The 22,785-nt window shown below is 45.0% G+C and overlaps 1 protein-coding gene across 1 annotated transcript in view; it reads left to right on the forward strand.

Moving 5' to 3' along the window:
• The window catches only part of PRPF19 (pre-mRNA processing factor 19), a 276,098-nt gene that overhangs the window by 234,410 nt on the left and 18,903 nt on the right, over positions 1-22,785 (forward strand). The window contains exon 15 of the mRNA XM_044296948.1: positions 15,149-15,254. Coding sequence (XP_044152883.1) covers positions 15,149-15,254 — 106 coding nt within the window. The remainder of the gene's footprint in view (positions 1-15,148; positions 15,255-22,785) is intronic.

The raw sequence follows: 22,785 nt of genomic DNA on the forward strand, positions 1-22,785 counted from the left end.
TAGGTGAGTATTGTTAACCCTCCTGGCCCTCCCTCCGTCTTGGTGGTAATAGTCTAAAACAACCAGGTGCATACTTATCCCCTGAGGCCATTTCCAGCTCCCCCTGACGCCATTTCCAGCTCCCCCTGAGGCCAAGAAGGGACATCAGCACATGGGGGAGCGCAGGACGCTCCCGCTCCCCGACAGTAATTTTCCACATATGGAAAGGGGCCGGCGCCGTCCACTATTGCGGCACCTACCTCCTTGCCACCCCTTTCGGGAGCGGGCGCCGGGCGAGCTGCTCCGGAGGGTGTTAACTGCATACGTTCGGCCGTCACCGCATCGGTGCCCTGGCCGCAATCTTCTTTGCCCAGCCCGTTGCCGGGCGGGCACATTCTCCCGCTGCTCTGTTCATGTGGCTGGCCGATGCAGGGCTGCCATGCCCTAATCGGCTGTGCGCAGGGGCTTGGTTCGCCACTTCGTCCCCTGAAAGGCGGGCGTGGCCTCTCTGGCGTGAATTATTCTCGCCCTACTTCCCCTCCTCCAGAAACATGCTGAGCTCTGCCACTGGTCCTCAACTGGCCTTAACCCTTTCTGCAGCCACCTCTAGGCCGGCCTATCTGGGCATCTGCTCTAGTGCAGGTTTTGTCATGGGAAAAACGTAACCCCTTCCTGCCTCTGGTGCGCTTGAGGCCGGCACCTTAGTTTAAAAAATAAAATAAATAACAGATATGTGCCATAGTGGTCCTCTGCCCCCACTACTGCAGGACCACCCTGTCTGGTGGTATCACACTGGGCCCGTGTCGTATCTGACAAGGAGGACCTCTCATAGTTCCCAACCCGCCCTCCGGGGTCATTTGATAATTCTCCACATTTGCAGATCTGTGGAGGATAGCTGACGTTTTCCCAATTCGCCCTCCGGGGCAGTTTGGTTGATGATTTCCACCTGCGCAATTCAGTGAAGCACTGATTCAGACCCTGACATGAATCTGAAGCAATCTCCCAAGATTGCGTCTACGGTGGCCAGCAGTACTTCCATAGGCAGAATACTTGTACTACTTTGGGATGCAGTACTTGTCTTATTCATTGCCCCCTGCCAGGTGGACTAAGTATAGTAACACTGGTTTAAGTGATTCCCCCTTCTGTAGGTGGCATAATTGCATCTCCACTGGGTTAAGTACCTGCCGTATGCATTAGCCCCTTCCTTAATTGCACTCCCAGGACTCGCCACCTGCACTAGTTCTCGCCAGGGGCATTAACCCACTTCATTGGTGTAATATTTTCCCTACCACTGGCTTAGGTACTTGCCGTATGCATTCCACTTTCCTTAGGTAGGGTAATTGCACCACCATTAGATACGGTCCAACTGTTATTGTCCTCTTCCATAGGTGGAGTGTTGCAGATCACCGTGCTTCCTGTTGCATTTCCCATTCCAAAGTGATCCACTATCAGGGGAATAGCTAAGTGTCTTCGGATGCTGCAATTCACCTGTGCCACGGCTCTAGGTGCCTTCACTTAGTTCACAAGGGGACGTGGCAATGGTCAGTGCCCGCTACTCTTTCTCTAGTGGTATATGGGTGCCGCCAGTGGATGCGGTGACTATTCCTCATTGTATCCTTCTTTTCCTTTGATGCTGGTTTTGGGCAGCAGGTTACCTAGCATCACTTCTGTGTCCTAGAGACCCCTCATCTCCATGGGCCTCCATTGTTACAGTCGGTCATGATTTGGTCCGCATCAATACGTAATGCGTACACCATTGTACATATATGGTGAGTACGTGCCAGCGAATTCACTAACTCTGTATTCTCTATCCACCACTCCTTCTTGGGAAGTGGTTATGCTGGCACTCTGATTTAGCTGCTACAGCTTGTTCTCCTCCACAGGTGCAGTTTTTCTCTAATGCTCGAGTTCATGGTCACTGCAGTGGGACATTCCCCTCAAGAAAAAGAGGAAAAGTCCAGCTTGATTAAATGTTACCTTTATTTTTCAGTGCGGATTAAAAGCCAGTTACACTCCAGTCAACATGTTTCAGATCAAAGACGATAGCGATCCTTCCTCATGACACACACATACTAAGGGGGAGGTTGCATATATAGTGCCTCCACCTGGAACAGGTGGACACACTAACTGCAGGCCCCTCCTTACAATGAAATTGACAGCACATGCTAAAAAGCATGGTGAATAAAAACAAAGGAACACACATGGCTTATGGATCAAAAAATTCAGTAGTGTAGCATCAAGTTGTGTTTCCGGTTAAGTCCATTTGGTATGGTGGACCCCATTTTGAAGATCCAGAACGACTCACGGTTCAAAAGCTTCTTCTTGTAATTACCACCCCTAGATGATGGAGTAACCCTCTCCAAACCCTGCACAATTAGACCCTCTGTGTCACCGCCATGCACCGCTGAGAAATGCAGGCTGACCGCAGACACATTTCTGGCATGTGAATGAGGAATGTCAGATGTCCCTGCATAGTCGAACCTTGAGGCCATTAGTGGTGCAGCCAATGTACTGGAGTGAACAGAGGGTACATGAAATACAATACACCACATGAGTGGTGGTACAGTTGATGTATTGTTTGATGGAAAAACATTGATTCATGGCATAGGAAAATACTTCCTTGCCAGGTCGCATATAGGAGCAACATCTGCAAATTTTGTGCCCACATTTATAACTGCCAAGAAACCGCAACCATACTGGAGAATGTCGTGCCCCCTCAGTAAATAGAGAGGGGCAGAGTTTATTACCCAGCGTGGGCGCTCTGCGGGCTGAGCACAGGATGCCACCTTTCAAGACATTACACCATTGATCATCTGTTGACAGTATAGGTAAGTGCTTTCTTACTATGTTGCAAATCTGCGAATATTGTGTACTATAAGCCGTAACAAAAACAGGCAGACGAGAATGTCGTGACTGATCTGTATTTTCAGGGCGACGTGTGCGACTGGTGGGTAAATAATAATGTCTGTCTAGGTATAGACAGGGCCTGCTTCTGGGCATGTTCCAGACCATGCTGAGAATATTGTCTGGTGGAGAGGCGAGAGGCCGCATAGCGCATCTCCATGCGGCATGTTGCGTCCTGAGTGCAGTTTCGTCTAATGCGAATAAACTCACCCTTAGGAATATTTTTAGCACCATGGGGAGGATGGCAAGAAGCCGCATGGAGAATTGTGTTACCCGCAGTTTCCTTGCGAAAAGTGCTGGTATGAATTGAATTAGTGTGCGCATGACCCTCAAGAGACAAATCTAGAAAAGAAATACAAGTGGCATGGAAATACAAAGTGAATCTCAGGTCGCAATCATTGCAGTTCAGAAAATCCCCAAAGAGTGGTATGGCCGCCACATTACCTGACCATATGAACAGCAGGTCGTCGATGTAACGGCCATACCACTCCAGGGAAGATGCCCAAGGATTAGTCAGGGAGAACAAAAATGACTGTTCCCACCAGGCCATGTATACATTGGCCAGGGAAGGGGAGAATTTAGCTCCCATGGAAATTCCCGATAATTGCAGAAAAAAAAACCTGTAATTGAACATAAAAAATTATGTTTTGGGGGGGCGTGGCTTGACTGCAGAGGGAGATGGTCGCATGAAAGAGTAGCTCCTCTGCAGTTTAGCTCAAAAGCGACTAAAAAGCTGATTTTTGCCTCAAAATGGATTATTTTTTTAACACCAAAAGATCCAGAAGCTCAAGGATCAAGAGAGCAAAGAATTCGGAGCGTGCGGCTAGAAGGAATCGTTCCTTTTCCAGCCATGAGAGAGACGACAGGGACGAAGCTGACACAGCATCGGATGTTTCATCCACCTCCAGCTACCGGAGGGCCCCTGCGCTGGAGAAAAAGGCATCCTTTACCACTCCGACCAGTACGGAGAGAAGAATTCCTCAACTACCTCCTTGCACCCCTTATAAGAAGGGTAAAGCGACAGATAATTCGGCGGATATATCGAGCGCGGCACCCGGCCCCTTTGTCACCCCACCGGGACTACACAAAGGAGACAGCATGGAGGGGGCCGCGGCGGACTCGCCGGAGCTCAGTGAATATGAGCGAGGTGAGCCGGACAGGATCGGCAAGGATTTAATCGAGACCCCGCCGGCGGCACGCTCCTATGGGACAGAGGACAAAGCGCAGCAGGGACAGAGCCAGGGTGCGGCAAGCATGGAACTACGGCCTGATACATGCCCTGATACTTTCTCCAGCTTTCCAGCGGCGGACAAAGAACTGTCTGCTACTTTGTTAAAAGACATGCTCCTGGCTCTGAGGACTTCAATCAACTCAGACTTTAAAGCATCAATTCTCCCCATTCAACAGGCTGTTGAGGAAATGGGTGACAGGATCTCTCATGTGGAGAACAAGATGGGAGAGTTTGCAGCTTCCCAGAATGAGATCATCGACAGACACAACATAGTGGAGGATACCGTTGAAGCACTACAAGCAAAGGTAACAGACTTGGAGGACCGCAGTAGGCGTAATAATATAAAGTTCAGAGGGATCCCAGAAACAGTCTCTAATAAGGAATTGACTCCGTACATTACGGACTTGATCAAAATACTTGTCCCAAATGCAAAGGACTTTGAGCTTAGCATAGACAGGGCTCACAGACTGCCAAAACCGTCTTTTCTAAACAAAGAAGTACCCCGAGATGTGCTGGCCCGGTTTACATTCTACCATGTAAAGGAGCAGATGATGAGGGAAATAAGGAAAAATCCCTCACTCCCAGACCAATTTACAGGGCTTCAGCTATTTACAGATCTATCTGCGGCAACCATCAGAGCCAGAAAAGGTTTTATGACTGTCACAAAAACTTTGGCTGCCAATGATATCAGCTATAGATGGGGCTTCCCAGTGAAAATACTTGTATTCAAAGATGGCGAACTACATGTGCTACACTCCCCTGAGACAGCGATGGCCACCCTGGAACAATGGAATCTGAAGATTGTGAAACCTCCTCATTATCAAGATCAGAATTCCAGGAGGCCACAGGAGAGCCAACGCCCTGCCAGAGCACGTGAGGACAAAGGGACAAAGACACAGCGGAGATAAAGATATGACGCCTGAGGCTGCTACAAAGAGCTTCCTGTACTGTGGAGGAATGCTCTGCATGTTAGCCGGACTAACCCGCCCTATAGTTTTTTCCTTTTGATGGAATTCATCCATCCACAAGGTTTTGCCCTGTTTTTTAAAGGGCTGTTCATCTTTTTAATAGCTTTTCCAATTACTGTCCTGCCTACAGTAGGACGCTACCTGAGTTTTGTTACTTTTGCAGAAACCTATACCCTTTTATGCGCCTCTATTCATCTCTATTGCCCTGGACCCATGCATCTCACCGCAGGAAATGACACGAATTTCAGTAAGTATAACTGGTATTTTGACCTGACTGTTTGGAGATACTTAGCTGTGTATGATTTTTGGCCATGTCTGTAGCCCTAACATCGATTAATGTAAGGGGATTAAATTCTCCCTTCAAAAGGCATCAAATGTGGAAAGAGGCTATGGATAAAGGCTGCGACATCCTGTATGCCCAGGAGACTCACTTTTCTACTGGTAATACCCCTGCTATACGCCACAAAAGATTCCAAAAGATTGTTTATTCAACTTATAGTAAAAAGAAAAGAGGAGTCTTAATAGCATTCAAAGATACTATATCAGTGGATGTGCAGGAACAGCATACTGATCCTGCAAGCAGGTATATAATATTGGTTGCCCTCATAGATGGTAAATTATTTACCCTTGTCAATGTATACGCCCCAAATTCAGGTCAATGCAGATTTTTGAAAAAACTGTTTAAGAAGATTGATAAAGTTAAGAAGGGACATTTAATAATGGGGGGGGATTTCAATGCAGTTTTAAATTCGGAAACAGACACTACTCATGGGGCCAGATACAGGGACTCAGCGGTGCAGAAACTGATTGAGCAGAATGGAATGTTTGATATATGGAGACTAAAACACGCGTCAGAGAGAGACTACACACATTTCTCCCATAAAAGTAAATCCTATTCTAGAATTGATTTCTTTTTAATTGAAAAGCCACTCATCGACTTAATTTCTGAATCAGAAATTGGAAATATAATATGGTCTGACCACGCCCCCATCATGCTGAAGATCTCTATCAATAGACACCAAATTAATGATTACATTTGGAGACTGAATTCCTCTATCATAAATAATGTGAAAATGGCAGACTCCATCAATTCAGACTTAAAGGAGTACTTTGATATCAACGACACCCCAGGTATGGATCCGTTCACTATTTGTAAAAAGAATGGAGGGCCACAGCAGCGTCTCGCCAGAAAACTTCTTTATTCAGGAACACTCCTCACAACAAGGCATATAAAAAGTAGTTTGCAGCAACGTTTCGGCTAGGAGTAGCCTTTGTCAAGCATGTTAACAAGTTAAAATCACAGCCTATAAGTAGCACATGACAGGCCCACCCACACCGCTAAGCAGCCAATAAGATTCAAATTCATGTATAACACACCTGTGTATGAAATCAATGGGGACCGACATGCTGAAATAGATTAGCCAGCTGCAGCAAAGCGTACCTAAGTGAGGCCATCATATACAGAGCTCCTCCGTCCCTCCAGCGTCCCATGATCGGCAGTGCGCATGTCTGCATACGTCATCGCATGCGCCACCATGCGGCGGCGCGCGTATGACGTGCCCAAGTAAATCCGAATGCATAGTTCACGCTGGACAACTTACATCATCAGGTGGCGGCCGACTGACGTCACAAGGCCACTCCCACCTGGCGTTACGGATAGAAATATGCATGAGGACTCAAATGGGGCTGTACATGGAGGGCGATCGCACCACTGTAGCACATGAACAGTGTGCAAAAACGCTCGCCAAGGATAACAACAATAAGGCATATCCAGCTAAATCTGGATTTAATCAAGAAATATTCTTTATATGGCTGATTTCATATTTCTCCTCTGTTACAGTATTTTTTGCTTTGTTCTTTTAAATATGTGCCTTAATCACACCGCTTTATAGCATCATGATGATCATTGTAGTTTTGTCTACACACACCTGTGTATGATATATTATTTATCAATGGTAGCCTGTGCATAGTGAAAATACTATTTGTCACCGATATCTAGTGATTCCTGTTCTTTTTATTATGCCTGCTGTACCTATGTGATGCCTATATGTTTTTGTATATCTCCCTGTTCCTTCCTTGCGCTAGTATTAATGGCAGTGCGCTTTCTATGCCTTATTGTTGTTATCCTTGGCGAGCGTTTTTGCACACTGTTCATGTGCTACAGTGGTGCGATCGCCCTCCATGTACAGCCCCATTTGAGTCCTCATGCATATTTCTATCCGTAACGCCAGGTGGGAGTGGCCTTGTGACGTCAGTCGGCCGCCACCTGATGATGTAAGTTGTCCAGCGTGAACTATGCATTCGGATTTACTTGGGCACGTCATACGCGCGCCGCCGCATGGTGGCGCATGCGATGACGTATGCAGACATGCGCACTGCCGATCATGGGACGCTGGAGGGACGGAGGAGCTCTGTATATGATGGCCTCACTTAGGTACGCTTTGCTGCAGCTGGCTAATCTATTTCAGCATGTCGGTCCCCATTGATTTCATACACAGGTGTGTTATACATGAATTTGAATCTTATTGGCTGCTTAGCGGTGTGGGTGGGCCTGTCATGTGCTACTTATAGGCTGTGATTTTAACTTGTTAACATGCTTGACAAAGGCTACTCCTAGCCGAAACGTTGCTGCAAACTACTTTTTATATGCCTTGTTGTGAGGAGTGTTCCTGAATAAAGAAGTTTTCTGGCGAGACGCTGCTGTGGCCCTCCATTCTTTTTACATGCCATTGGACCGCTTTGGATCTGCGTTCCCCTGCCCAGCTGCTGCGTATTCACCATTCCTGCTCTTCATAAGCCGTTTGTGTTGCTGCTCCTGAACCAATCTATTTTCTCCGTTCACGGTTTGGTCAGCTCATAAAGCAAAGATCAGGGGCTCGTTTTTATCACTGGGTTCCTACTTAAAAAAACAAAGGGAGAAGGAAATTAATGAGGCATTGAATAAAATCAAAGAACTAGAAACCAAAAACAAACTAAGCCCATCATTCTCAACTACCCAAGAACTGCAGAAAATTAGATTTCAATTATATAATCTCCTATTGTTCAGGTATGAAAAAATTTTGCGACAGTCCAAGGTAAATTACTATTCCCATGACTAATAAGGCAGGTGCTCTGCTTGCTAGACGATTAAAAGCAAGACACCAGAGATCAAAAATCCGCCAAATCATCCACCCCCTCACTAATCAAATCAAAATGGCCCCAAGAGACATAGCTAACGCCTTTAGACAGTATTATGAAGACCTTTACAACCTAGCCCCTGGCCCTCAGCACCCATTAGGAGAAGCACAAATTATAGACTTCCTAAATAGACTTAACCTCCCTAAAATTGATCATGATCATCTTCAAAATTTGAACGCCCCTATAACTTTAGGAGAAATAGCTAAAGCTGTGAAATCATCGCCCAATCAAAAGTCACCAGGACCGGACGGTTTCTCAGCTGAATATTACAAGAAATTCATAGACATCCTGCTTCCACATATGCACAATATTTATAATAGAGCATTCATCACAGGCATATTCCCTCCGGACATGCTGAGAGCGACTATTGTAACAATCCCTAAACCCAATAAAGACCCATTGGAAATCAAAAATTATAGACCTATCTCTCTGCTTAACGTGGATGTAAAAATTTACTCAAAAATAATTGCTGATAGGTTCCAGACTGTATTGCCAGACCTTATTCATGGGGACCAGGTTGGTTTCATGAAAGACCAGACAATACAAGGCGTGTTTTGTCCTTGCTCCAGTGCTGTGAGAAATATAACACCCCTTCAGTCTTTCTCACAATAGATGCGGAAAAAGCTTTCGACCGTATCAACTGGTGTTATGCTTTTAAAGTGTTGGAGGCTTTTGGGATCACTGGACCTATTCAAGCCGGCATTGGAGCTCTATATAGCAACCCCTCTGCCAACGTATATGTCAATAGCTGCCTGTCAGAATCTTTTAACATTACCAATGGGACAAGACAGGGGTGTCCTTTCTCTCCTCTATTGTTCGTTATGTCCATAGAGCCACTGGCCGCCGCAATCAGATCTAACCCAGAAGTGAACGGTATTAAATTGGGACATCATGATTACAAACTGGCTCTGTTTGCGGATGACGTGGTTCTAACATTGACCAATCCACTTAGCTCTTTACAAGCCTTTTTTGACATTGCTGAATATTTTGGTCAATTATCTTTTTATAAAATCAACCAAGATAAATCCCAGGCCCTCCCTATCAATATTGATCCGATATTGCTACAGGAACTCAAACAAAGATATAGACTAGACTGGCAAAAATCCCAAATCACTTATCTGGGTATACAGGTGTCGCATCCTTCTACAAAATTGTTTGCTAACAACTATCCTAAACTGGCCTCTGATATGGCTAGAGACATGGCTGAATTCTCAAAAAATACGGTATCATGGTTGGGTAGGATAGCGGCCTACAAAATGCTGCTACTACCCAGACTATTGTATCTCTTCAGGTCAATACCAGTTGAAATTCCTGACTCATATTTCGTGTCATTGAATGCTAAGCTAAGATTGTTCATATGGAATTACAAGAAACCCAGAGTGGCCTTCAAGTCCATTCTTAGACATCAGAAGAAAGGTGGGTTGGGGGTCCCACACATAAAATTTTATTATTATTCAGCGGTGCTAGACCGACTTTCACACTGGTGGCATAATAGCCAAGAGAAAAGCTGGATACAGATAGAGAAGCATATATGTGGATTAGGAACATTGAGAACTAGACTGTTGGCACCCATTTTAGGAATACCTCTTCCCCCCCCCTCCCCCCCCCCCCCCCCCCCCCCCCCCCCCCCATGCATCAATGTGATTAGGTTTTCAGATACGATATGGAAATCCTTCCTCAATTTAAGGAAGAGGAAAATATATTCACCATTATCTGAATGCTCACTTGACTTCTTAAAGGATCAGGTAGAGCTAATCCCTGTACAGGAGTGGGAAAATCTAGGGATGAAATCCCTACAAGATTTCTATGCAAATGGAAAATTCTTATCTTTCTCAGAACTTAAAACCAAATTTGGCCTTAATAGAGATGATTTTTATCGGTATCTCAACGTTAGAGACTTCATTAAATAAGCAACTGATTAGAGAGAAACCGAGACTCCCCCATATGACTTTAATTAGTAACTTGTTCAAGCGGAAGAGGGGTATATCTGTTTTCTATGCGCAATTGATGGAGTCCCTCAATTCTTCCACGAGCAGCCACATAGTCAAATGGGAGCAAGACCTAGGAATTGATATAGAACTCTCAGAGTGGCATACATCATTTGCTAATATTCACAAATTCTTCAATAGTACGAAACATAAAGAGGTAATCTTTAAAACATATCTGAGGTGGTACCACACCCCCAGCAAGCTCCACATCATTTTCCCCGATTCAAGCGACAGATGTTGGAGACAGTGTGGCAAGAAAGGGACCCTTATACATATTTTATGGGACTGCGATATTATAAAACCCCTCTGGAAAGCTACCGAGATCCTACTTAGGAACGTTCTAAAATTCAATATAACCCTTACCCCACAGCTAGCCCTCCTCTTACTGGGCCTGGAAGACTTACCTAACAATTTTAGATCTATAGTAGCACATATTGTCATGGCCACAAAATTAATCATTACCAGACATTGGAAATCCGTGGATACACCCCATATTAAGGAAGTGTGGCAGGCAGTTAACACTACGTGCTCCTTTGAACAATCTATAGCTAGGGTCCAGGACAAGATAAATACATACCATTATAGATGGGATGATTGGCGAAACTCTTCTTACTACTCTACTCAAATTTAAGGGTTGTTTCTGCATTGGTGTTTTGTTGTTGGGTTAACACCCTATGTTCCTTTTCTTTTTGTGTTTTTCTTTCCTATGTTACAACACAACTCATTTGAAAACATGGTTTAATCTTTTCCTAAATTAGGATTCCAATTCACATCTGCTAAGTTTATATTTACAATTTTCATTTTTTTTCTATGTATCATGGGAAAGCTTGTTCAGTTGTATTTGACTTTATTTAACTGAAAAATTTACTAAACAAAATTTTGCAAGAAAAAATTATGTTTTAATAGAAAATGAACCACGTCGCACACATAGCCCCGAAAAGAAGTAGAAAAATCTGAATACACAGCAAGAAACCAACTGAGAGCCTTGATGGCCAAATCATGTGGAATGACGGTGTAGAGGGAGGTCACGTCTGCAGAAATCCATGCAAAACGTGACTCCCATTTCAGGCTGTGAAAGGCCTGTAGAACACTTTTTGTGTCCTGCAGAAAACCGGGTATCTCCTGCACCAGGGGCTGAAGCAGAGAGTCAACCCAGGCTGAAAGGTGTTCCGAAAATGAGCCAATGCCCGACACAATGGGACGCATTGAAGGAGGAAAGTGTCCCTTGTGTATCTTGGGAAGAGAGTGGAAAATGGGGATCACTGGAAATTGGACAAAAATATAATCCCTCTGGCGTTTATTCAAATAGCCACTCTCCAAACCCCTCTCCAAGAGACATTGTATTTGTTGCTGAAAGAGGGGAGTGGGGTCACCGGGAAGCTCCTCATAAACCGAGCTGTCCTCTAACATTAATATATTTTGTGATTTATAGATGGCTTTATCCAAGATGACCACCGCTCCACCCTTATCAGCCGATTTTAATAGAAATGTCAGGCATTGACTCAAGTTCGGACAGAGCCTGTCGCTCAGTGTGTGACAGATTGTTGAAAGCTGTTGCCCTGGGCGATTGCGTGTCCGTCTGTAAAGCAAATAGATCTCGTATGACCAATTCCTGATGATAATCCATGGCAGGGGTACGTGAATGAATTGGGTAGAACCCAGGATTATAGGTACTGGATTTGTCTCTTGAGGATCATGCCCACACTAATTCAATTCATACCAGCACTTTTCGCAAGGAAACTGCGGGTAACACAATTCTCCATGCGGCTTCTTGCCTCTCCTGCACTCAGGACGCAACATGCCGCATGGAGATGCGCTATGCGGCCTCTCGCCTCTCCACCAGACAATATTCTCAGCATGGTCTGGAACATGCCCAGAAGCAGGCCCTGTCTATACGTAGACAGACATTATTATTTACCCACCAGTCGCACACGTCGCCCTGAAAATACAGATCAGTCACGACATTCTCGTCTGCCTGTTTTTGTTACGGCTTATAGTACAAAATATTCGCAGATTTGCAACATAGTAAGAAAGCACTTACCTATACTGTCAACAGATGATCAATGGTGTAATGTCTTGAAAGGTGGCATCCTGCCCCTCTCCAATATGGTTGCGGTTTCTTGGCAGTTATAAATGTGGGCACAAAATTTGCAGATGTTGCTCCTATATGCGACCTGGCAAGGAAGTATTTTCCTATGCCATGAATCAATGTTTTTCCATCAAACAATACATCAACTGTACCACCACTCATGTGGTGTATTGTATTTCATGTACCCTCTGTTCACTCCAGTACATTGGCTGCACCACTAATGGCCTCAAGGTTAGACTATGCAGGCACATCTCTGACATTCCTCATTCACATGCCAGAAATGTGTCTGCGGTCAGCCTGCATTTCTCAGCGGTGCATGGCGGTGACACAGAGGGTCTAATTGTGCAGGGTTTGGAGAGGGTTACTCAATCATCTAGGGGTGGTAATTACAAGAAAAAGCTTTTTAACCGGAAACACAACTTGATGCTACACTACTGAATTTTTTCATCCATAAGCCATGTGTTTTCCTTTGTTTTTATTCACCATGCTTTTTAGCATGTGCTGTCAATATCATTGTAAGGAGGGGCCTGCAGTTAGTGTGTCCACCTGTTCCAGGTGGAGGCACTATATATGCAACCTCCCCCTTAGTATGTGTGTGTCATGAGGAAGGATCGCTATCGTCTTTGATCTGAAACATGTTGACTGGAGTGTAACTGGCTTTTAATCCGCACTGAAAAATAAAGGTAACATTTAATCAAGCTGGACTTTTTCTCTTTTTCTTTACTCAAGTTACGCTGTGGTTCCCAGCATGGTCCGTGCTCAGTACAACAGGGTTTGAGCACACCTACCTCCCTTCTTTTTGCCTACCTGGACATTCCCCTCAGGTAGGGGTCCTACCCTGGTGCTAGCCTGGCAGTTGCTCCTGTTCAGCACCCATCAAGGTAGAGTTTTTCAGTTTCACTATACTTAACTGGGGCAGTATGGTACGTGGCTTCTACGGATAATCTTAGGCCTCCCCCTCAATTTTTGCGCTGACCAGGCAAGCGCTGGCTGCTACTGTAGGAGCGGTATTGCGTTACCACTACATTCTTGGGTTCTTACTGTACAGCTCTTTCGTCAGGCGGTGGACTCTTTTTTTTTTTCCACTGAATTCGGTGGTCTCTGTGGGTGGCCCGCTCGTGGGCTAGCATACAGTGTGACTCCCCTTGCCTGGCTTCCTCCTCAGGCGGAGTTTTTTTTATATTGCACAGCCACTTAATCCTTGGCTACTTCTGTATAGCACCGGTCTCAAATGGCAAATGGGCTTAGACCTAGCCTATTCTTCTCCTGTCTTTCCTCTCTGGCTCATGGTTCATGCAACCCCGCATGCCTAGATAGTTCCTACGTTACTACCTTCCCTCATCTGCATTGCACGGGGTATTCGTTTCCAGGCACGTTCTGGTTCCGACTGGTGGGCTGTGGCACCCTCCACATCCCTCCTTCTACAGGGCCTCTTCCATTGGTCCGGGTGTGCTAACGGTATCTACACGAAAGCTTCCCGCCTTTCTCTCCAGAGCCAGTGTTCCGGAAGCATGCAACGTGGACGTCCTGATTTCTCCTTGGCGGGAGTTCTCTCTACCTACGTGTTCTTGCCCTCCTTCCCAGGGTTCTACGGAGGATCAGGATAGAGGACATTCCGACAAATCCTAGTCACTCCGGATTGACCTGTCGCGCATGGCTCCAGAGGATAGATAATCAGTTTAAACAAACTGCAGAATCCTTTTAATAAACTGTAGATTAGCCTCAAATTCCTACATACTCCAGCGTCAGCAGCATGGTGGCTCGTGATTAGTACTGGTGCCCTTGGTGTTTGTGTGGATTTCCCAAGGTACCGCGTGATTCTAATGTCTGTAAAGTTTGCAGAAAATGTAAGCGATATATAAGTGAGTAAAATAACCCCACCTCTCCCATGTTTTAAATGCAGACCTCAGTTTAGACCCCAAATTCATGTGGCACCCTATAACTCTCCACAAATTCGTTTAGCCCCTATAACCTCTATCGCTTAAAATCAGACCCCAAATCCATGTGACTCCCTATAAACCTGCACCCCACCATCCTTAAATGCAAACCTCAGATTAGACAAAATAAATAACTCACCTCTTTCTGTGGATGGAACGAGCACTCTGGAGATCGAGCTCACTCTTCCTGCAGTGCTGCTCTATGAACCTTACATCGCACAGCCTGAGGTCATAGTGCACACCAACATGTACAAGGTCCGGATACAGCTAAAGCTTCAGTTCCCAGACAATACCAGAGAGCAGCGAGTAATACCAGCATTAGCATTGCTACTAATGAGCGCTTCCACAATTGGGGACACAACTCTTGCCCAGTTATTTTGCTGCTATTTATAATTTTCTGACCCATGTAGCGTTTTATCTGGTTTTACAGTTTACTTTGTTAGCTTCTCCTGTATGCTCTTATTGCTTGCATACAAACTGATTAACTCCGTAGCTGTAGGAGGGTACAGCTGTTAGCAGGAGCTAATACTTTGCACTTACTATTGCTTACTGGTGTCCCTAACAAATGTAACGAGGAAAGGACATTGCAAAAAGTGGTTTCACTTTATAAAAGTGGGGACTTTTTATTTTTATTGCAGAATAAGAAGCAAATTATTATGGAATTGGTCATCCCCTACCCAAAAGGTTTTAATTAACAAATCAGACCTATGTACCCTAAAATGATGTAAATTAAAACTACTTCTTGTTCCATAAAAAACACACTGCATACAGATGCATCATGAATTTGATAACTAGTTTGCTTTACAGTTGCGTGAAATGTGCAGTGTTTTCGTTTCACAGTTTAATTGCAATATTTCCACTGTCTTCCTGAACAGGTTCGATCACTGGTATTTGACCAAAGTGGTACATATCTTGCAGTTGGAGGTAGCGACATCCAAGTTTATATCTGCAAGCAATGGGCTGAAGTTTTGCATTTCACAGGTCTGTTTCATGGTGCAAATGTGAAATAACGAAAGCTTTTTTTTCTGTATTTATTGAATTACTCAAAGGGAACCTGTGTCATTGAGAATGTTAGAGCAGGAGAAGGCGAGCACATTGATATATAAGGATTTCAATATGCTGGCTCACTCCGAACGGATTGGAGGAACAAGTGCTGCTAACCCAAATAAGAGGGACACCCACCCTCTAGACAGGTATAAACAATCAATACTAAAGTGATGGTTGAGCACACTTCATTTGGACTTGTGTAGTCTAAAAATGTTTTTATTAAATCAAACAATATATTTGACACGTGTATAACAGTTAATATAAAATAATAAAACACTATAAGATACTTAAAATCATTTGAAGAAAGCAGTATAATGATGTAGTACTTCTGATATATACCAAATTCAAACAATATGGTGGATACTGCCGACGTAGTTGCAGTTACACCCAATAATCTGCTGGCTGGATTGTACCAGATTTCTTGATATTATTGTCCCATATGTATAAATCCACATACAGAATGGGTGAATGTCCAGAATATGACTATATCAATAATTAGTCTTTTGCCGTCTCCAAAATAATTGCAAGGTGTAGCTGTCCGGTACTATAACAATACTGGTGGCATTTAGTGATGTTTAGGCCCGCATTAATGGTCAGTATATTAGCAGGTAAAGTTCTTCTTACCTTCCTTAGTGTTCAAACGAGGGTCGGGCGGCGGGGCATAATGCCAGCGTCACGCTCCTTGCTCCTCTATGCTGGCTTCCCCCGAATTATCGCGGGAGTTGGGACGGGACTAGTATCTCTGTTTCGTCCGTACCTGTGGGTCTTCCGGCTCAAAACATAGGAGGATGCCTTTTCGGTCTGTAGATTTTTGTTCCGATGGTCTTTCCTCTATCTTGTAGTTACAATTTTCCTAGCGTGGCCACGCTTATGATTGCGGAGGTGCTCTTCGCAGGTGTCCGATCCGGCCCAGAGGCGTTTCGGGAATTGGCTTTCCCTTCATCAGTGGTATCGTGACACCTCTCCGCCTTTTATCCAAGAAAGCACCCAAAATATGGAAGACTGGATTTATTTTTAGGAGAAGGACTTGTATATGCGATTTTTCTGCATGCGTTTTTTTTTTATACATGTGCGTTTTTTTACGCATGCAGAAAAATTGCATATACAAGTCCTACTCTTAAAAAGAAATCCAGAGATACTAGTCCTGTCCCAACTCCCGCGATGTAATTCGGGGAAGCCGGCATAGAGGAGTAAGGAGCATGATGCTGGCATTATCCCGCGCCGCCCGACCCTCGTTTGAACACTAAAAAAAAAAGTAAGAAGAACTTTACCTGCTAATATACTGACCATTAATGCGGGCCTAAACATCAGTAACTGCCACCAGTATTGTTATAGTACCGTACATCTACACCTTGCAATTATTTAGGAGACTGCAAAAGACTTTAATTATTGATATAGTCATATTCTGGACATTCACCCATTCTGTATGTGGATTTATACATATGGGACAATAATATCAAGAAATCTGGTACAAGCCAGCCAGCAGATTATTGGGTGTAACTGCAACTACGTCGGCAGTATCCACCATATTGTTTGAATTTGGTATATATCAGAAGTACTACATCATTATACTGCTTTCTTCAATGATTTTAAGTATCTTATAGTGTTTTATTTTATATTAACTGTTATACACGTGTCAAATATATTGTTTGATTTAATAAATTTTTAGTCTACACAAGTCCAAATGAAGTGTGCTCACCCATCACTTTAGTACATATTGATATATAGCTTTATAGGAAAAAGTCCAGTATCACGTGTAATTTTCTCATTTATATCCATGCTCATTCTGAGCTTTAAAATCAAGGAGACAGTCCTATCAGGGATTGACAGCTCTCTCTGTATGCACAGTCACATAAGAAAGGCTATCAATGACTGATAGGACTGCCTCCTTGACTTCAAAGACCAGAATGCACAGGAATTTGATTGAATGAAGTACAACTTTTTCCACAAACCTATATACCAATCTGCTCAGCTCTTCCTACTTTATAATGTCCTGTTTGCAGATTACTTAGCATTTTTGTAGTGATAGGTTCCTTTTAAGCATGGGGTACAAAAAAAGATAAGCAAGGACAATTAATATATCAACATATCCTTATACTATAAAATGAAACCTGGGCCCCAACCGGTAGAAGAGTTCCAGATTTATGTAAAACTAGCAGAAGGACACGGCTTTGCACGGGTATATGTCATTTATTTAATTTAATGTTTGTGTGTCGTTAAGATATCGACAGTATCCCCCATAACAATGACCTCTACAGTACCCCGCTCCCTTAACAGTGAACTCCACAGCCCCTCACCTCTCAACACTGAACCCCCCCCCCTCCCTCAACAGTACCCCGCTTACTTAAAATGGGACCTCTACATCAGCCCAACCCCTTAACTTTGACCTTCACAGCAGCCTGCCCCTTTAACAGTGAGTTAAACAGCACCCACTCCCTTGACATTGACCTCCTTCGGTGTCCACTCCATTAACTGTGACCTATACAGCACCCTGCTCCTTAACACTCGCCTCCATAGGGGACCGTCCCCTTATCTGTGACCTCCACTGTTCCCTGCCCTCTTAACAGCACCTGTCCCTTTAACAGTGATTGCCACATAAGGGTCACGTGACCGTGTGTATGGCAGTTGGGATATGAAGAGAAAGACTTGCAGGCTTATATTGGCTAATGCAGGTCATTTTTTGCAAATATCTCAGGAACGGTCGGTCCAGACCTGGTCTAAAACCTTCCCGGACACCTGATGTACCTATGTCCCAAATTTGGTGAAGGTCGGTCCAGTTGCTTGGCCGTGCATAAATAACAGACAGACAAACTCATGTTTATATACAGTGCTGCCCATGATTATTCATACCCCTGGCAAATTTTGACCGCTACTATTATTTAAAAAAATAGCAATTTTTTTTAATGGGAAATGACATGGGTGTCTCCCAAAAGATAATAAGACTATATGTACAAGAGGCATTATTGTGGAAAAAAAAAATTCTCAGCTTTTATGTACATATGAGCAAAAAATTCAAGATGTTCCGCACTGTGGAAAATCTCACAGGACGTGGTCGGAAGCCAAAAGTGACACCTGTGCTGGCCAGGAGGATAGTTAGAGAGGTGAAAAAGAATCCAAGGATCACTACCAAGGCCATCCTGGTGAATCTGGGCTCTGCTGGTGGCAATGTCTCAAGGCAGACAATCCAACTGACACTGCAGGGTTCCACTTCTCCAGATAAGGCACACAAAAGCTCACTTCTTGGCCTTTGCAAAAGCTCATCTGGACAAAGAAGACTACTTCTGGTCTTCTGTATTATGCTCAGATAAAACAAAAATTTAATTGTTTGGTCACAATGATTTTTCCTTCATTTGGTGTATAAAAAAAAAAAAAAAAAAAAAAAGAGAGAAGCCTTCAACCCAAAGAACACCATCCCCACTCTCAAACATGGAGGTGGGAACCTAATGCTTGGGGGGGGGGGGGGGGCTCAGCCAATGGACCAGGGGACCTAATCACAGTAAACGGCACCATGAAAAAAGAGCAATACATCAGGACTCTCAACATCAGGCAGTCTGCAGAGAAACTTGGCCTTGGGCACCAGTGGACATTTCAGCATGACAATGACCCAAAACACACAGCAAAAGTGGTGAAGAAATGGTTAGCAGACAACATTAGCATTTTGGAGTGGCCCAGCCAGAGTCCAAACTTGAATCCAGTTGAGAATCTGTGGAGGGAGCTAAAGATCAGGGTGATGGCAAGAAGACTCTCCAACCTGAAAGATTTGGAGCTCATTGCTAAAGATGAATGGGCAAAAATACCCGTGGAGACATGCAAAAAGCTGGTCTGCAATTATAGGAAGTGTTTGATTGCTATAATAGCCAATAAAGGCTTTTCTATTGATTTGAGAAGGGTTATGAATAATTTTGGATTGGACACTTTTTTTTTTTTTACTCAAATGTAAATAAAAGCTGAGATGTTTTTTGTTTTTTTTTCTTTGTTTTTTCACAATACCGCCTCTTGTACATAGTCTTATTATCTTTTGGGAGACACCTGTCATTTTCCATCAACTTGCTGGTTGAATAAAAGTAAGTAAAAATTGCCAGGGGTATGAATAATTATGGGCAGCGCTGTATATGAGACTAGCAGAAGGACCCCGCTTCGCACGGGTATATTTCATCTATTTCATTTAAAGGGGGTCTTTCACCCATACTGACCGTTTTTGAACACTAACCCCATTCTCAGCATTATAGTACCCAGATGTGAATGCTACTTACTGTTTAGCTGTCCGTCACTTATTTCCTTCAAAAAACACTTTAATCCAATATTCAAATTAGGTCTGAAGGTGCCCAGGGGCAGCACTGTTGTTCAAGCGGCCGGTGCCCAGGCCCCTCTTCGCAATTCATATGAAACCCCTCCCCTTTAAACACTCAGGCCGGTCCTAGGTTCTTCTTATTACCGCCTCCCTTTAGTGTGAAATGCCGTGCATCTGAATCACGGCGCCTGCGCACAGCATTACCCATTATGGGCATCGGCATCCAAGCGTTTATTGCGCATGCGCTGGCCCCAACATCCCGATCTAGCAAGCGGAAGTAGCCGCCGGCCCCAACATCCCGATCTAGCAGGCGGCTACTTCCGCTTGCTTGATCGGGATGTTGGGGCCAGCGCATGCGCAATAAACGCTTGGATGCCGATGAAGGGAGGCGGTAAGAAGAAGAACCTAGGGCCGGCCTGAGTGTTTAAAGGGGAGGGTTTTCATATGAGTAGCTAAGAGGCGCCCGGGCACCAGCCGCTTGAACGCCGCCCCTGGGCACCTTCAGACCTAATTTGAATATTGGATTAAAGTGTTTTTTGAAGGAAATAAGCGACGGACAGTTAAACTGTAAGTAGCATTCACCTCTGGGTACTATAATGCTGAGAATGATGTTAGTGTTCAAAAACGGTCAGTATGGGTGAAAGACTCCCTTTAATGTTTGTGTGTCGTTTAATGATATTGACTGTATCCCCCATAAGTGACCTCTACAGTACCACGCCCCCTTAACAGTGAACTCCACAGTTCCCCACCCCATAACACTGACAAAGCCCCCCCCCCCCCCCCCCTCTCTCCAACCATACAGTGACGCACCTCCTTAAAATAGGACCTCCACAGCAGCCTATCCCCTTAACTTTCCCCGGGTGTCAGGCTGTCAGCTATACAGAGTGGTGCTGTCTGAGCAGCAGCGCACTGCCCAATGTCTCTGCAAGGAGTTGTGATTCTCTTAGGAGAAAATGGACCTTTGATGACGACCTCACCATGTGACCAGTACCATATCGATATTAATGGTCACATGGCTATGAGGTAATCAAAGGTCCTTTCTATCAGGAGTATTGCTGCAGAAGTTTGCCATAATTGTGGAGCTTTTTTTGTGAAGATTACATCAGGAAACGGTGATAGGGGCTATTATGCTGTATACTGTGGGGTGCTATACTGCTCTACTGTATACTGTGGGGTGCTATACTGCATATGTGGGGTGTTTTATGTATTGTATACTGTGGGGTGCTTTACTATAAATTGCATACTGTGGGGTACTGTATACCATAGGGTGCTATACTTTATATTCCATATTGTGGAGTGCTGTATACTAGAGTTGTTGCGATACCAAATTTTTTATTCGATTTTGATACCATAAAAAAGTATTGCGATACTCGATAACATTCTATACCACACGGAAGAAAATAAAACGCCAAAAAAGCCACGTGCATTCCGCATTTTGAAAAATGGTGATTCGTGCTTATTTAATAACTATTAGCCTCCTTAGGGGCTAGAACCTGGGATCTTTTCATCCCTTGTCCTATTCACCTTAATAGGGCTCTATTAGGGTGAATAGGATCTCACACTCTACCTGCTGCCCTGTGCATAGTACACACAGCAGCAGGGAGCGGACTATGGCAGCCAGGGCTTCAGTAGCGTCCTGGCTGCCATGGTAACTGATCGAAGTCCCGCGACTTCACTGCTGGGGCTCCGATCAGAAGCTGCCACTGCACCACCAATAAGAGGAAGTGAGGGGACTTTGTGGCACACACTTCGCCACCAATGATGATAAACCTTTAACCTCTTAAGGACACATGACGTGCCGGTACGTCATGTATGGTTCCGATCACTGCCGCCGGGCGGGCGTTGATCGGAAACCGATGCCTGCTCAAATTATTGAGCAGGCACCTAGGCTAAATGCGCCGGGGGGTCCTGTGACCCCCAGCCCATCTCCCCCCCCCCCCCCCCATGGCGGCGATCGCAGAAAATCGCAGGTCAATTCAGACCTGCGGTTTTCTGCGTTTCTGGGTTATTCGGGTCTCTGAAGACCCGATAACCCAGAACGTGATGGTGGTGTGATTTCACCCCACCAATCACCATCCAGCGATCCTGAGTGGTGATGGTGACATCACCTCTCAGGATTGCCTCTGATTGGTCTGTCGGCGGGACGGTGGCAGATTCAAAAGATGCAGGCGCCCCTCCTTTTTTGTTCCGGAGGAGAGAGGAGCTGCCTGCACATGTCGTCCATCGGTGCCAGCATCACCCCATCTGTGCCCCCCAGGACCCGATCTGTGCCCCAGCACCCCCCATCTGATCTTCAGGTGCATAGGGAAAGTTTCGGTTAGGCAGGGGGAAAAAAAGGGAAAGTTAGTTTGTTCAGCTTTGATTGCATCACCCTAAGTGTGACCTTAGACCCCCCAGGGGTGCTGCCGCTTGATACCCCCACACACACACACTCACTTTTTTGGGGTGCAGGATTTTTTATTTATTTTTGTGTACGCTGACTGTGGCCGGCCCTCTTAGCGTCCGGCCACTGTTAGCGCATCGCACACCCCACCGCTGATCAACTTCGGACGGTTGATCAGCGGTTTAGAATTTCCTTTTTTCAAATTTTTTGGCCTTTAAAAAAAAAAAAAAATTCTGTTAGTTTTAGGGTGAGTTCGTGAACACCCGTGCTCACACGCACACAAAATAAAGATTTACACACACGCAGACGCACACTGCCCTATGACCCGCCGGACGTTCTCGGCCGAGTAGGCATATACGCCCAGCTTGCCTCTGACTCCGGGAGTCCCAGTGAGGACGAGGATAACCCCACATTCCTGTTGTCATCCGCGTCCTCCTCATCATCCAGCGATGATGACGATGAGCCCCCAAGGCGGTGGAGATGCCGCCAGGCGGAGCAAGGGGATCGCCATTTTAGGGACCCTGTGGCCCAGCCTGGTACGAGCAGCTCTGGGGCTCGTACTGGTTTCCCGGCCCACCAGTTAAATCCACAGGAGTACCCTGCCGGTGAACTAGTCTGGTGTAGCCCAGAGCGATACGAGCCCGTGATTCCTGATTTTGTAGGCCAATCAGGAATCCAGATTTCCACAGTGGGCTACACTGAATATGACTTTTTTTGTAATTTTTTCAGTGACCCACTAGTAAATCTGATGGTGGAGCAGACGAATCTGTACGTGTTAAATACTGCTGTTA

The sequence above is a fragment of the Bufo gargarizans genome, chromosome 6 (assembly GCF_014858855.1).
Source record: "Bufo gargarizans isolate SCDJY-AF-19 chromosome 6, ASM1485885v1, whole genome shotgun sequence".
Lineage (NCBI taxonomy): Eukaryota > Metazoa > Chordata > Amphibia > Anura > Bufonidae > Bufo > Bufo gargarizans.